Source organism: Artemia franciscana, chromosome 8, assembly GCF_032884065.1.
Source record: "Artemia franciscana chromosome 8, ASM3288406v1, whole genome shotgun sequence".
Classification (NCBI taxonomy): Eukaryota; Metazoa; Arthropoda; class Branchiopoda; order Anostraca; family Artemiidae; genus Artemia; species Artemia franciscana.
The window spans coordinates 22,452,187-22,465,868 of NC_088870.1; the positions used below are offsets into that span (position 1 = coordinate 22,452,187).

The 13,682-nt window shown below is 32.8% G+C and overlaps 1 protein-coding gene across 3 annotated transcripts in view; it reads right to left on the minus strand.

The window, feature by feature from the left end:
• LOC136030151 (eukaryotic translation initiation factor 4 gamma 3-like) overlaps positions 1 to 13,682 on the minus strand; it is a 119,685-nt gene that overhangs the window by 52,971 nt on the left and 53,032 nt on the right. For all 3 annotated transcript variants that reach the window (XM_065708855.1, XM_065708854.1, XM_065708857.1), the window contains 2 exons: positions 11,294 to 11,463; positions 2,010 to 2,130 (listed from right to left, as the gene is read on the minus strand). In XM_065708855.1, the coding sequence (XP_065564927.1) occupies positions 2,010 to 2,130; positions 11,294 to 11,463 (291 nt within the window). The remainder of the gene's footprint in view (positions 1 to 2,009; positions 2,131 to 11,293; positions 11,464 to 13,682) is intronic.

The window sequence follows — 13,682 nt, forward strand, 5'->3', positions numbered from 1 at the left end:
ATCCAGTTTATCCAAGAGACATCTGCAACAGCCCAGGAGTGGCTAAAGGTGTTAAGTTAAAATTGACAGGACATGTTGAGTAGGAAATTGAAATAGATAAGAATATTCTATTTGCACCCCAGGTCATCAAAAAAGTTTATCTGTGATATCTCAGGAAAAGTTAACGGGAATAAAGTTAAAACTATCAGGTCATATGGAGGGGGAAAATTGATTAATATCTGTCAATACTCATGGATATAGCATGACAGGGGTTACTATTCCGTCAGCCCTATTGAATCCCAAAGAGCATGCAGACTTTTAACCCAACCGTTTGAATAATTTCCCCCGTACTCATCAATCTAAAGCATTATAATACAACCATTATTGCATATTGATGCAAAATATTGTCAAATATATTAATAATAACCAAAAGTCGGGATTCTTATATAGAAAAACCAAAAACAAAAAATACTCAAAACAATCTTTTCTTGGCCAGTTAAAAAGACTAAATCAATTAAAAATGAATATAGATTAGTTTGAAAAACTTTTAACAAAAGCAATTTTTCAAACAAAAATAAAAAGTTGCATTAAACCGAAGATGACCAAAAATGACGTTAAATGAATTTTCAAGCGTAAAAATACTATAAATCACCAACAAAAAGAAAGTAAAATTAAATGGGAACAGTAGAATAAATGACCACGTCAAACTCAAAACAAGCAGAGACTGCCACAAAGAGGCGTAAGGCTAATGTCCTGGTGTCTTTTTAACATCAAAATATAGTTTGCACTTTAGTGAAAACAGATTCAATTTGAACGTTTTATCTTTTTTAACCTTAATAAATACAAACTTTTTACAACTTTTAGGAACGAATGAATGTGATGGTTCTTTCTTTCTATTATTGTTTTGATGCTACGAGATATGAAACTGGAAATAAATATTGTTGTCAATAAAGTGAAATTTTATTTTGGTTTCTGAAAGGCACAAAGACTCTAGTCCTACATATAATTATAGTAGTTTCTGCCACAGAAACAACCTTGAGTAATTAATTAACTTTGTTTCTACACATCTTTGGTCCAAGGTAGCTCTTTACTTTTCTTTGAAAAGCTTCTTTTGTGGAAGAGTTTTTATCGATAATCTAAATAAAAACCTACAATCATTAATAGCAAATTCAATCTATTCTCAAAAAAGAGAAAAAAGAATATATCTCATTACAGTGTATCAGTGGGTGTTTATTGATTTCAATCTTAACCAATATTATTTGTTTTACATTCTCAATTACGGCCAATATTCTTTACTATAGTATTTTTATATTATTTTGATGTGATGCCCGTTCCAAGAAACATGGAATTACAGTATATATTCTATACAGTGTATATGGTGTTTGATGTATTTGGTGCTTTAGTGTATCAGTGTATATCGCATTACAGTGTATCAGTGGGTGTTTACTGATTTCACTCTTAACCAATATTATTTGTTTCAAACTCTCAATTATGGCCAACATTCTTTACTATGGTATTTCTTAAATGATTTTGATGTGAGGCCCGTTCCAGGTTGGCATTCTATTCAAGGCATTTCCCTAATTTATTTTGCTGTTAAATATTTTTTCTGATTTTTTTTGTCTTCTTCTCGTCTTTTCCTCTTTCTGTTTTTTCTTTCTTCCTTCATCAGTCGAGTTTCTTCTGTATTGAGTAGCTTGATTTGAACATGGGTTTAATGAGCTGAGGGTGATAACCTCGCTTGCCCTTCCAAGCTTATTACCTTTCTTGGCAGGCGAACGGCAAATAGTGTTTATTTTCTTTTTCTAGTAAATGTATATCTCATATATTTCATATATGAGAGATCTCAAAGATAAATTATTAATTCTTCATAAATGCAAAGAAGTTTTGAAAAAAATAAGAACAAAATGATAAGTTTACGGACTCCATGGAAAATAGATTATCTGCCTTTAAGTTTCACAGGGTTTCCAAAAATATATAGCTTTATATTTGTGCTATCACTCCTGACTCAACTAAAGATGTTGCTTGCCTACCTAAGGATTTACCGCGTGGTAGCAAAATGCATTCAACGGGTTCAGTTCGTCCTTCTCCATTTTTCCCCAGGCCTGAACCCATGACATAGCCCAGTTTCGCCATCATTTTCGATCCGAATCCCTGAAAGATAATCACATAATATACAAAATATATATCATGAAAAGAGAAATCATCAATGCAACAGCAAAAACACAAAAAGAAGAAAAAAAAAGAGAGAGAGAGAGACAGAAGGAGAAAAGGAATACTGTTTTCCTAAAATAGTGATTAATATAGACCAGCACTTGAATGAGGCCTTAACCCTACTCATCCATACAATCCCATAGGTCAAACAGCATAGCCATACACAATCAACCATAAAGAATATTCCATGGACAGGCAGTCATGTCGTCAATAAGTATAAGCCGTCATTTTCCACAAAATAGAAAAAATAATATAGACAAATAATTCATAGGCAACACCCAACACAAGGGCTCATCAAGAGAATACACTGGCCTATATAGGGTTTCGCCACTTTAAATTCTCTACCCAGCACAGTGTTGTGGCTACCACAGAATATCCATGGCATCCCCGTGTCAGGTGCCTATGAAAGAAAAAAAACAACAGCAAATGTAAAACAACCGGGTAAAACCAAAACAAGCTTATCCTGTTAATATATCCCTCTTTTTAGCATTAATAGGTAAACTAAATATTATAAATTTTATCAAATCAAAAATATTAATACATAGCAAAAAACCTGAATGAACTAGACAATTATAGAATTCATCTTTACCATGTGGCTAATTTAAAAAAAATCCGCTCAATTAGAAACACAATTCAAAATAAATGGCGCTGCGACAACATTTCTCGAACCTCCGAAACTAGTTGAAAATTTCTTTAAGTATTTCCAGATAACTCTTTTGATATTTATTTAAAAGTTCGTTATAATGAAAACTAATTTTTTTTAAATTGCCAAGTTAATTTATTTGCAGAAAAACCTCTTGATATCAATTTTTGGCTTAAAATTTTACATCTATTTTTAAAATCAATATAATTACTACAAATCCTTGCATAACGAAGTAACTGTGAGAAAAACGCTGAATATGTGTTATTTGAGTGTGTATTACTTTCAGGGAATGGGAAACTAATCACTTCAAAATCAAACTCATCCGTTTTATTATACATTTTAAAACTTAATTTATTATTATTACAAATATTAATATTTAAATTTAGGAAATGATCTTCATGACCAGCGCCGTGACTAGGCTCAAACATAAGCTCTGATGGATATATATTTTTAGAAATATCATTGAAATTTTTACAATATAGGACCAAAATATCATCTAAATATCTTTTATTATTTGACAAAGCATGTTTTAAATTAATCAGATTATTCTTATCCATCATATATTTATATTCTAGTTGACTTAAAAACAAGTCAGCTATAAATGGGCTGGCATGCCCCCCCCCATAGGACTTACCACAATTTGCTTGTACAAATAACTCACAAACCTTATATAAGTATTGTATAAAACAAATTCTACTAACTCAAAAATCATATCCAAGCTGTAACATCTCAAGTTAACAATAGTATTAAAGCAATTTGTCCATATAGCTTTTTTATTATAAGTGTCTATTTTTAAGGACCTTTTGCTAGATAAGAGGAAAGATTTCTTGATAACAGTTTTTAAATTATTAAACACTACATTAAGTGATAAATTAGTATACATTGTCGCAAAATCAAAAGACTCAATTCTTTTGGCTGAAACAATTGTCAAAGAATCTATCACCTGCAGTGAATTATTAACACTCCAAAATGAATTAAAATTCGAAAATTTTTTAATACCAGAACAATAGGTTTTAAGTTTATTTACAATTTCCTTTAAAATTAAAAAGAGGTCAGTAGCAGCAATGCGGGTTGGACATTTAGCTGCTCCAGCAATAAACCGTGGTTTAGAGGGATTCTTATGAGATTTTACAGTCCAATATAGGAAAGGGAACTTTTTATCATTGTCATTTATTTTAATATTAAAATTTTTCAAAAATATTTCTTCAGTCTTTTCAATTAAATTCTCATCCTCTATATTTACCTTTTCGTAAACATTAGTTGTGCATAACTCCCTTTTTAAGATATCACAATACAGCTTCTAACAAATTATGGCAAAATTATTATTAGCCTTATCCACTGGCACAATTACAAATTCATTCTTTAGATTATCAATTGCTTGTTTAATCTTCGCATTATAAAATAATGATTTATTGTTACTATTTTTTAAGTTAGAATATATTTTATTTCTTATTCTACTAATAATTTAATTCTTCCAACTTTGAAAACTCTTTTTATTTTTATTCTCTTTCCTACACCACTTATCAATAAATAAATCAAAATCATTTTCCAAGCCATCAAGAACACTCGATGGTTTCAAATGATGAGAAAGACGAAAATTAGCCCCTTTAGTCATTACAATTTGAAGGTCATCTTGCTTTATTATTGACAAGTCCCCTGTTATAACATGTTTGTAAGTAGGATTTACAAAATTCTATATATATATATATATATATATATATATATATATATATATATATATATATATATATATATATATATATATATATATATATATATATATATATATATATATATATATATATATATATATATATATATATATCTTGAAAAGAGAAATCACCAATGCAACAGCACATACACAAAAAAAAGAAAAAAAGAAGAGAGACAGAAGGAGAAAAGGAAGACTTGTTTCCTAAATTAGTGATTAATATAGACCAGCACTTGAATGAGGCCTTAACCCTACTCATCCATACAATCACATTGGTCAAACAGCATAACCATACACAATCAACCATAAAGAATAATCCATGGACAGGTAGTCATGTCGTCAATAAGTATAAGTCGTCATTTACCAAACAATAGATAAAATAATATAGACAAATAATTCAGAGGCAACAAGCCAACACAAGGGCTCATCAGGAGAATACACTGGCCTATATAGGGTTTCGCCACTTTAAATTCTCTACCCAGCACAGTGTTGTGGCTACCACAGAATATCCATGGCATCCCCGTGTCAGGTATCACCCCCAAAATGCATGCCTATGAAAGAAAAAAAAAAACAGAAAATGCGAAACAACCAAGTAACACCAAAACAAGCTTATCCTGTTAATATATCCCTCTTTTGAGCAACAATAGGTAAACTAAATATAATAAATTTTACCAAATCGCAAATATTAACACATTGCAAAAAACCTGAAAGAACTAAACAATTATAGAATTCATCTTTACCATGTGGCTAATTAAAAAAAAAATCCCCTCAATTAGAAACCCAATTCAAAATAAATGGCGCTGCAACAACAATTCTCGAACCTCCGAAATTAGTTGAAAATTTCTTTAAGTATTTCTAGATAATTATTTTGATATTTGTTTAAAAGTTCGTTATAATGAAAACTAAATTTTTTAAATTGCCAAGTTAATTTATTTGCAGAAAAACCTCTTGATATCAATTTTTGGCTTAAGATTTTACATCTATTTTTAAAATCAATATAATTACTACAAATCCTTGCATAGCGATGTACCTGTGAGAAAAACGCTGAATATGTGACATTTGAGTGCACAATACTTTCAGGGAATTTGAAACTAATCAATTCAAAATCAAAATCATCCGTTTTATTATACATTTTAAAACTTAATTTATTATTATCACAAATATTAATATTTCAATCTAAGAAGTGATCTTCATGACCAGCGCCATGACTAGGTTCAAGAATAAGCTCTAATGGATATATTTTTAGAAATATCAATGAAATCTTTACAATTTAAGACCAAAATATCATCTAAATATCTTTTATTATTTGACAAAACATGTTTTAAATTAATTGGATTATTCTTATCCATCATATATTTATATTCTAGTTGACTTAAAAACAAGTCAGCTATAAATGGGCTGGCATTTCCCCCCATGGGAATTCCCACAATTTTCTTGTACAAATCACCATCAAATCTTATATAAGTATTGTATAAAACAAATTCTAATAACTCAAAAATCATATCCAAGCTGTAACATCTCAAGTTAACTGTAGTATTAAAGCAATTTGTCCATGCAGCTCTTATATATATATATATATATATATATATATATATATATATATATATATATATATATATATATATATATATATATATATATATATATATATATATATGAAAACATTTCTGACGTATTCGGTTTTCAGTAAGGCGCAAATTGTGTTCTGGTCTTCAGAAGGCATGCGGGTTATCAGCCCTACTCATAGTACTTTTTGCTCGTTTTGAGTTCGAATGGACTATTTGTTGTAATCTCAGTTTTTCTAGTATTATTTATTTATTGCTAATTATTTCTGGTAGTTTTATGTTTGGAAGATTATTTGGCTTACTTTTTCCTCATTCTTGGCTTAATGGGGCTCCTTACTTTTCTTTGAAAAATTTTTCTTATGGAAAAAGTTTTTTTTAATTAATTTCTGTTCGTTTTTTGTTGATAAAGTATTTTCCAAGGAAAAAAATTGTACATTTTATTAGTTTTTTTTCTATAAAAATCCAAAGCATGGGTTGCCATTTGTATGCTGGAGAAATTTTTTCAACAATTTTTAATCCTGACACATCCAATATAATAATTAATTTATTTTACAGCTTCTGAGGTTGAACTGAAAAAAATTAATATACTTCCCAAAAGATTCTATGTATTCTCCTTGAAAACCCAGATTCACTTACTCTCTTTTTATTTATTGAAATTTTAAGAGTAAAAATAGTAAAAGTAGTATCCTCAAAAGTTTCAACTTCAAACCCTTAGTCATTCTCGATATATTGCTGAGGTGTCTTATTGGCCACCATACACACAATTCATTTGAATTAATTTTAAAGCAACACTTAGTTTTAAAGCATAATGTGACAATTTCATAATTGGGAGGGGGTTGACATGCTTAATGCCCCTAAAGCCAATGCTGAACTGATCTACTATGCAGAACAAAATGGCTGTCTCAAACTTTTGACTGGATGCGATTAGAAAATTAATGGGCTTAAGAGAAGGACTGCTTGCCATCCAATCTCTAGTTACTTTTTAAAAGGGCACCAAACAATTGCGCGTAATGTTTGTGCAAGGGGGAGGGCTTCCTCCTTAAAATATCTAGTAAAAACATTTCAAACAAGTAACAAAGTGAAAATATACTAAATTGTTTTATTTTCAGTAAAGTGTAAATTATATTCTGGTCTTGAGAAGGTATGGGGATTGTCAAAGACATAGTTTCCAGAACTTCATCTACGCTGAGCAAAATGGCTACCTTAAAATTTTGTTTTTATGTGTTCTGAGAAGAGTTCGGCGTGGAGGGGGGGATTTCTGCCCTACAATCACTTTTGACTAATAAAGAGGGAACTAGTCCTTTCAATTTCCAATCCAATGAGTATTTTTTAGAGTTTTTGTGACAGCAAATACTCATCTAAACATTTCTATCAAATGCATTTCGGGAGAATATACTATGTAGATGCGGGAAGGGGGGGGCATCCACCCTGCAGTCACTCCGAATCTTAAAAAGGTCAATAGAACTTCTCAGCACCAATACAATGAGCCCCATCCGAAGTATATATGGTCACCCTTTCTATATATCCCTTATATGCCCTCCATTGCATAAATTACAATCCTTGCTTTGGGGGCTGTGGGGGAGGGGAGAGTCGATCTCAAAGATATAATTTCTCGACCTTAGAATTTCATCAACAAAAGAACAGTCTAAAAATTTTCATTGAATGTCTTTGGGAAAATGAAGGGAGAGGTTTTGGCGCGGGAGGGGGACTAGTTGCCCTTCAATTACGTTCGATTACAAAAAAGTGTACTTTCAATTTCTAACCATATGAGCTGTTTTTCAAGTTTCAAGAACAATAAATGGCCATCTCACAATGTTTAGCAGATGCATTTCGGGATAGCCCGAGGCGTGGGGCGTATCCACCCTTCGTTCACTCTAAATCTTAAAAAAAATGTGATAAAACTTCTAATTACCAATCCAATAAGCCCCCTTCGAAGCGTATACGGTCACCTTTTCAATATATACCTTTTCTACTCCCTTTCAGTATATTCTTTATAGAATTTCTAGACCTTTCAACTACGTTGAACCAATCGATCTTACCCAAAACATATGCCCCGGGGGCATGACGTACAACCCTTGCACTGAGGCGTGTGGCGGGTGCAATCCTCAAAGACATAATTTCTGGACCTGTCAAATATGTTGAAAAAATGGCTACCACAACATTTTGATTGGATGTTTTTGGGAAAATGGTGATAGTGGGAGAGGGGTTAGCTGCCCTCAAATCACTTTGGACCATTAAAACGGGCACTTGCACTTTCAATTTCTAACTGATGAGTTTTATGTAGTTCCTACGATCATAACTAGCAATCTTAAAATTCCTAATCAGATATATTTGAGGAAAATACAAGGTGTGAGGGGTAGGGGTATCCACACTATGATCACTCTGAATCTTAAAAAAGGCACTAGAAATTCTTTTTACCAATCGATTCACCCCCATCAAAGTTTATACGATCACCTTTTCTGTAGGTACCTTACATGCCCCCAGGGTATAATTTATAACCCTTGCCCTGAGGGCTGTGAGGGGCTGCCATCCTCAAAGATATAATATCTGGGACTTTTAATTTCTTTGAACAAAATGGCTATCTCGAAATTTTCATTTGATGTATTTGGGGAAATTGTGGTTGAGGGAGGGGTTTAGTTACCCTTCAATAAATTTTGACTATTAGAAAGGGCACTAGCCCTTTCGATTTTCAATCAAATGAGCTCTTTTCAAAGTTTCTAAGAAAACAAATGGCCATCTAAAAATTTCTATCAGATATATTTTGGGAAAATAAGTGCTGTGTGGGGGTTATCCACCCTTACACCACTCCGAATCTGAAAAATGACACTAGAACTTCTGATTAACAGTACAATGAGCCCCTTCTGAAGTTTGTTACAATCACCCTTTCTCAATGTACCTTATATGTGCCCAAAGAATAGCTTAAAGCCCTTGCCCTGATGGTTATCTCAAAATTTTGATTGGAGGTGTTTGGAAAAATGGTGGGTGTGGAAGGGGGTTAGTTGCGCTCCAATTATTTCGACTATTAAAAAAGGGCACTATCCATTTCACTTTCGAATCGAGTGAGCCTTTTTTCAAGTTTTTAAGACAAAAAATGGCCACCCCAAAATTTCTATCAGACACATTTTATGAAAATACGAGGTATGAGGGGGAGGGGCAACCCTCCCATCACTCTGAATCTCAAAAAGGGCACTAATAAATCTGATTAGCAATCCAATACGCCCCCTTCAAAGTTTTTTCGATCATTCTTTCTATACAAATTGTTTCTGTACTTTATATGCCCCCAGGGCGTATATTAAACCCTTACCCTCGGGGCTTTAGGGGGCTGTCATCGTCAAACGCATAATTTTTGGACCTTTCAACTAAGTTGAACAAAATGGCTATCTCAATATTTTTATTGGATGTGTTTGGGGAAATGGTGGGCGTGTGAGAGGGGTTAGTTGCCTTCCGATAACTTTCGACTATTAAAAAGGGCACTAGTCCATTCAATTTCAAATCAACCGAGCCCTTTTTTGAAGTTTCTAAGACAACTCTTTCGATACAAAGTGCCCTGGTCTAAATAAAAAAAATAATAATAACAATTATAAATTGGGCTCACATAACTCTTCACTTAGGAAGGGCTATTGCGCTGCCTATATTGTCTGTAAGCTTGACTTAACTATCTAATTTAGTTTTGGTTAAATCCAAGTTTGAATTACTTTATGACTGTACTTCCGCTCATTTTACGTTTCAATATGACTTTTCACTTTTCTTTAAACAACTTTTTTGGGAAATTATTTTAAAACTAATTCCTTTAGTTTTTTAATTAATTCATATTTTATTTTAGTTATTTTAATTGTAAAGTTTTATCTCTGTCTCTCCAAAGAGCTAAAAGTTTTGACTGTAATTAACATTTAGGAAAAAACTTGAACATGTCGTAAAAAGTTCAATCAGCCGTAGTTATGAGCAACCATCTTTTTAATGTTATTTCAACCAAAACATAAAATACAGCCGGGTTTGAAAAATCCACATTTTTTCAACAGAATGCATAAAATGTATTTCATTATTGTCCCTCAGAAGCATTTTGATAGTTTGAGTCCATCAGGTACAAAAGACAAAGCATAGTCCTCTTCTTCCACGACAAACCCTACCCGTTAAAAATTTGATATCCTGGTAACTTGAACCCTTTAAGGCCTTTACCCTAAGGGTTGTAAGAGGTCATGCCATCCTCGAAGACATATCTTTCTAACCCTAGTTCATTTTGAGAAAAAGGGCTATGTGAAGATTTTGTGTGCAGGTATTAGGAAGTAGAGGTAGATAGGTGACCCAAAAGCACAAAAAAGAGGAACTCTGCCTTCTCCTGCTATCACTTTTGACCCTCAAAACAACGCTAGTAGTTTTTATTTCCAATCAAAAGACTCCACTCTCAAGATTCTATGACCTTCCCTTTTGTAAAAAGAGATGATTAGAGAGGGGGAGAAAGAAATAATAGATGACTGGCAAATGGCTCTCTAGTAGGCCAAAGCAAGAGCTTTCTCTCTAATAACATACAAATCAATGTTGGAAGTGGATTATTTCAAAGAAACAGAGGTTAGGATGGTGTTCGTGAAGTGAAACCTTACTTCCAAGGGTCTATCACATAGGTTAAGGCTTATTCTATAGAGATTCCATGACTAAGCTATAAACACACAAAGCGGCCCAATAACTTAAGGTGTAAAGAGGAAAAGGTCAGCAGAAGTGACCGAAACTGATTACTTTCACTTTTATAATTTTCCGAATTGCTTCCTAATTCATACCTTAAGAACTTCATGGTTTTGGGATTAACTCTTTAAAATCCCTTTGAATCTCCTTCACCAGCTATCATTAAGAACAGTCTTTCAGTGTTTTTCAGGGACATTCGCTGCTAGCTGGAGTGCCTCAAGGAAGTATTCTGTAACTGATTCTCTTCCTGATGCTTATTGCTGACATGGAAGACAATCTTATGAATAAACATCACCATTGTGTGGGTGTAGTACCCCAAAATGAGTACCAAAAAAGTGAGTTTTGTTCGAGTTGATGTTGTCGTATGTTTTGACCTAACAGTATAGATTATTTTCAAAACATGTTCTATTCAACAAAGCATTCAAAAGAGGGTGGCTAAGTTCACATCATTTCTACTGCTTGAAGATAGAATTCATTATTTATAAAATTCAAAAACTTAAAACAAACCTTTGTGTGTGTTTCCCATTCACCTATAGCGGAAGTAGCAAAACTAGCAGATAACAGGTCCACTCGATCAGTATAATTGCCTTCTTCTTCTCTTTGTACAATCTGATCTTCTGTAGGACTGATATCTACATCCCTTTCTTCGCGGCTAGATGTTTCCCTCGCTACGGTTTCTAGAGATGATTTGCATCGCATCAAGTAAAAGTTGAGTAAAATCGTAAAATTATGTTAGATCCTCTTGAACATCAAGTTTTGCTGAATATATACTTACCAAGAGGGATGGGCGTAATAGGTATTATGGAGTAACAACACTGTTAATAAAAAAAGAACAAGAACTGGAATGTGTGTTAACCACCAATCTACCCAAAAGGTGAGTACATGTATTACATAAACAGCTATTCTTTTCCTTTTTGATTGATACCAACTAAGAGTAATCGTTTGTTTTTTGCGTTTAACTACCCATACAAATAAATTTCTAACCGTTTATTTTCAAAACTTTTATAACACTGAACTGTCAGTCTACCGTCAAATTGTCAGGAGTAGTGACGTAGTTTGCTGACATAGTTTTAACTAATAACGCATTGCCTTTTTTTTTCTCACACAAAATTTGTTGCAACGGTGTTATGCATCATATTTACTAATGCATAACGGTGTTATGCATCAGTAAATTAAAAAAATCGTCATATGCGTAATAATTTCTGTTCGTTTTAATGCTTCTCCTTGCTTTCAGTTGAAAAAACTTTTCCATATTTAATTTTTCATTGTTTTTTAAGTATTGCTAGAAAAGTGTGCGCTCCCTTCATGAAAATATTCTTCCCCCATGTCAAATTCCTCTAAGGAAAGTTATCCCAGCATTTCTCCCTCTAATCAATCCCCCTACAACGTAAAAATCCCCCTGAAAACATCTGTACACTTCCAAATAACCATTACTATATGTAAGCATTGGTCAAAGTTTGTAACTCGTGGCCCCTTTCATGGGAACTGTGGGGGAGTAAGTCGTCTTCAAATACATAGTTATAAGGTTTTTTGACTACGTTGAATAAAATGGCTATCTCAGAATTGATTTGGTGACTTTGGGAAAATAATTAGCGTTGGAGCCCCACCACCCAATGTTGGGGCCTTGGTGCTCTCCAATTTCTGGTTACTTAAAAAAAGGACTAAAACTTTTCGTTTCCCTTAGAATGAACCCTCTCGCAAGATCCTAGGACCACTGGCTCGATACGATTACCCCCGGAAAAAAACAAACAAATAAACACGCATCCGTGATCTGCCTTCTGGCCAAAAATAAAAAATTCTACATTTTTGTAAATAGGACCTTGAAACTTCTAAAATAAGGTTCTCTGAGACACTGAATCTGCTGATGTGATTTTCGTTAAGATTCTATATCTTTTAGGGTTTGTTTCCCCCTATTTTCTGATATAAGACAACTTTTCTCAGGCTTGTAGCTTTTGATGAGTAAGACCAAACGTGATTAAACTTATATATTTAAAATAAGCATTAAAATGCTATTTTTTGCTGTAGCTATTGATAAATTTAATTTTTAGAGTTTTAGTTAATATTGAGCTGGGTTGCTCCTTAATACAGTTTGTTACCACGAACTGTTTGATTGAGAAATTGGATCAAAATTTTACTAACAATTATAAAAATGATTTCTGAAAAAGGGCAAGTACCCGTCGATTTTCCAATATTTTAATTATACCCTTCTATAATACGGCTGATAGAGCGAGTGCAGTAGCTATAGAGGCATTAGCTTAGTTCTTGTAGGAAATTAAAAAAAAAAAGAAACTTGTTTTTTAATTGAAAGTAGGGAGCGACATTAAAACTTAAAACGAACAGAAGTTACTCCGTATATGAAATGGGTTGCCCCCTCATTAACGCCTCGCCCTTTACACCAAAATTTTTAACTATTTTAAAAAGCAGAATGGTGACAAAGAGTCAAACTTTAGCGTAAAGAGCGATGGATTGCGGAGGGGACAACCCATTTCATATACGGAATACTTTCTGTTCGTTTTAACTTTTAATGTTGCTCCTTACTTTCAGTTAAAAAAACAAGTTTTTTTATTTAATTTCTGAACGTTTTTGAATTAATGCATGTTTGATTTTGGCCCTCCGCACATAAATTATTAATATGAAATTTGCATATTAATTCTTTTTTTTGGCTACATGGATTTCTCTTAGTTTTGATGAGGCTATTATGAGAAACAGCGGAGGGGGAGGGAAGGAGGCCTGGTTGCGCTCCAATTTTTCGGTTACTTAAAAAGACAACTAGAACTTTTAATTTTTAACGAACGTTTTTTGGTAAAAAATTTACGTAACTTGAGAATTTAACTTACGTAACAAATTTTCATGTTCTTATATTTTTATTATGTATATGATTGGGTTTTCCCCCTCG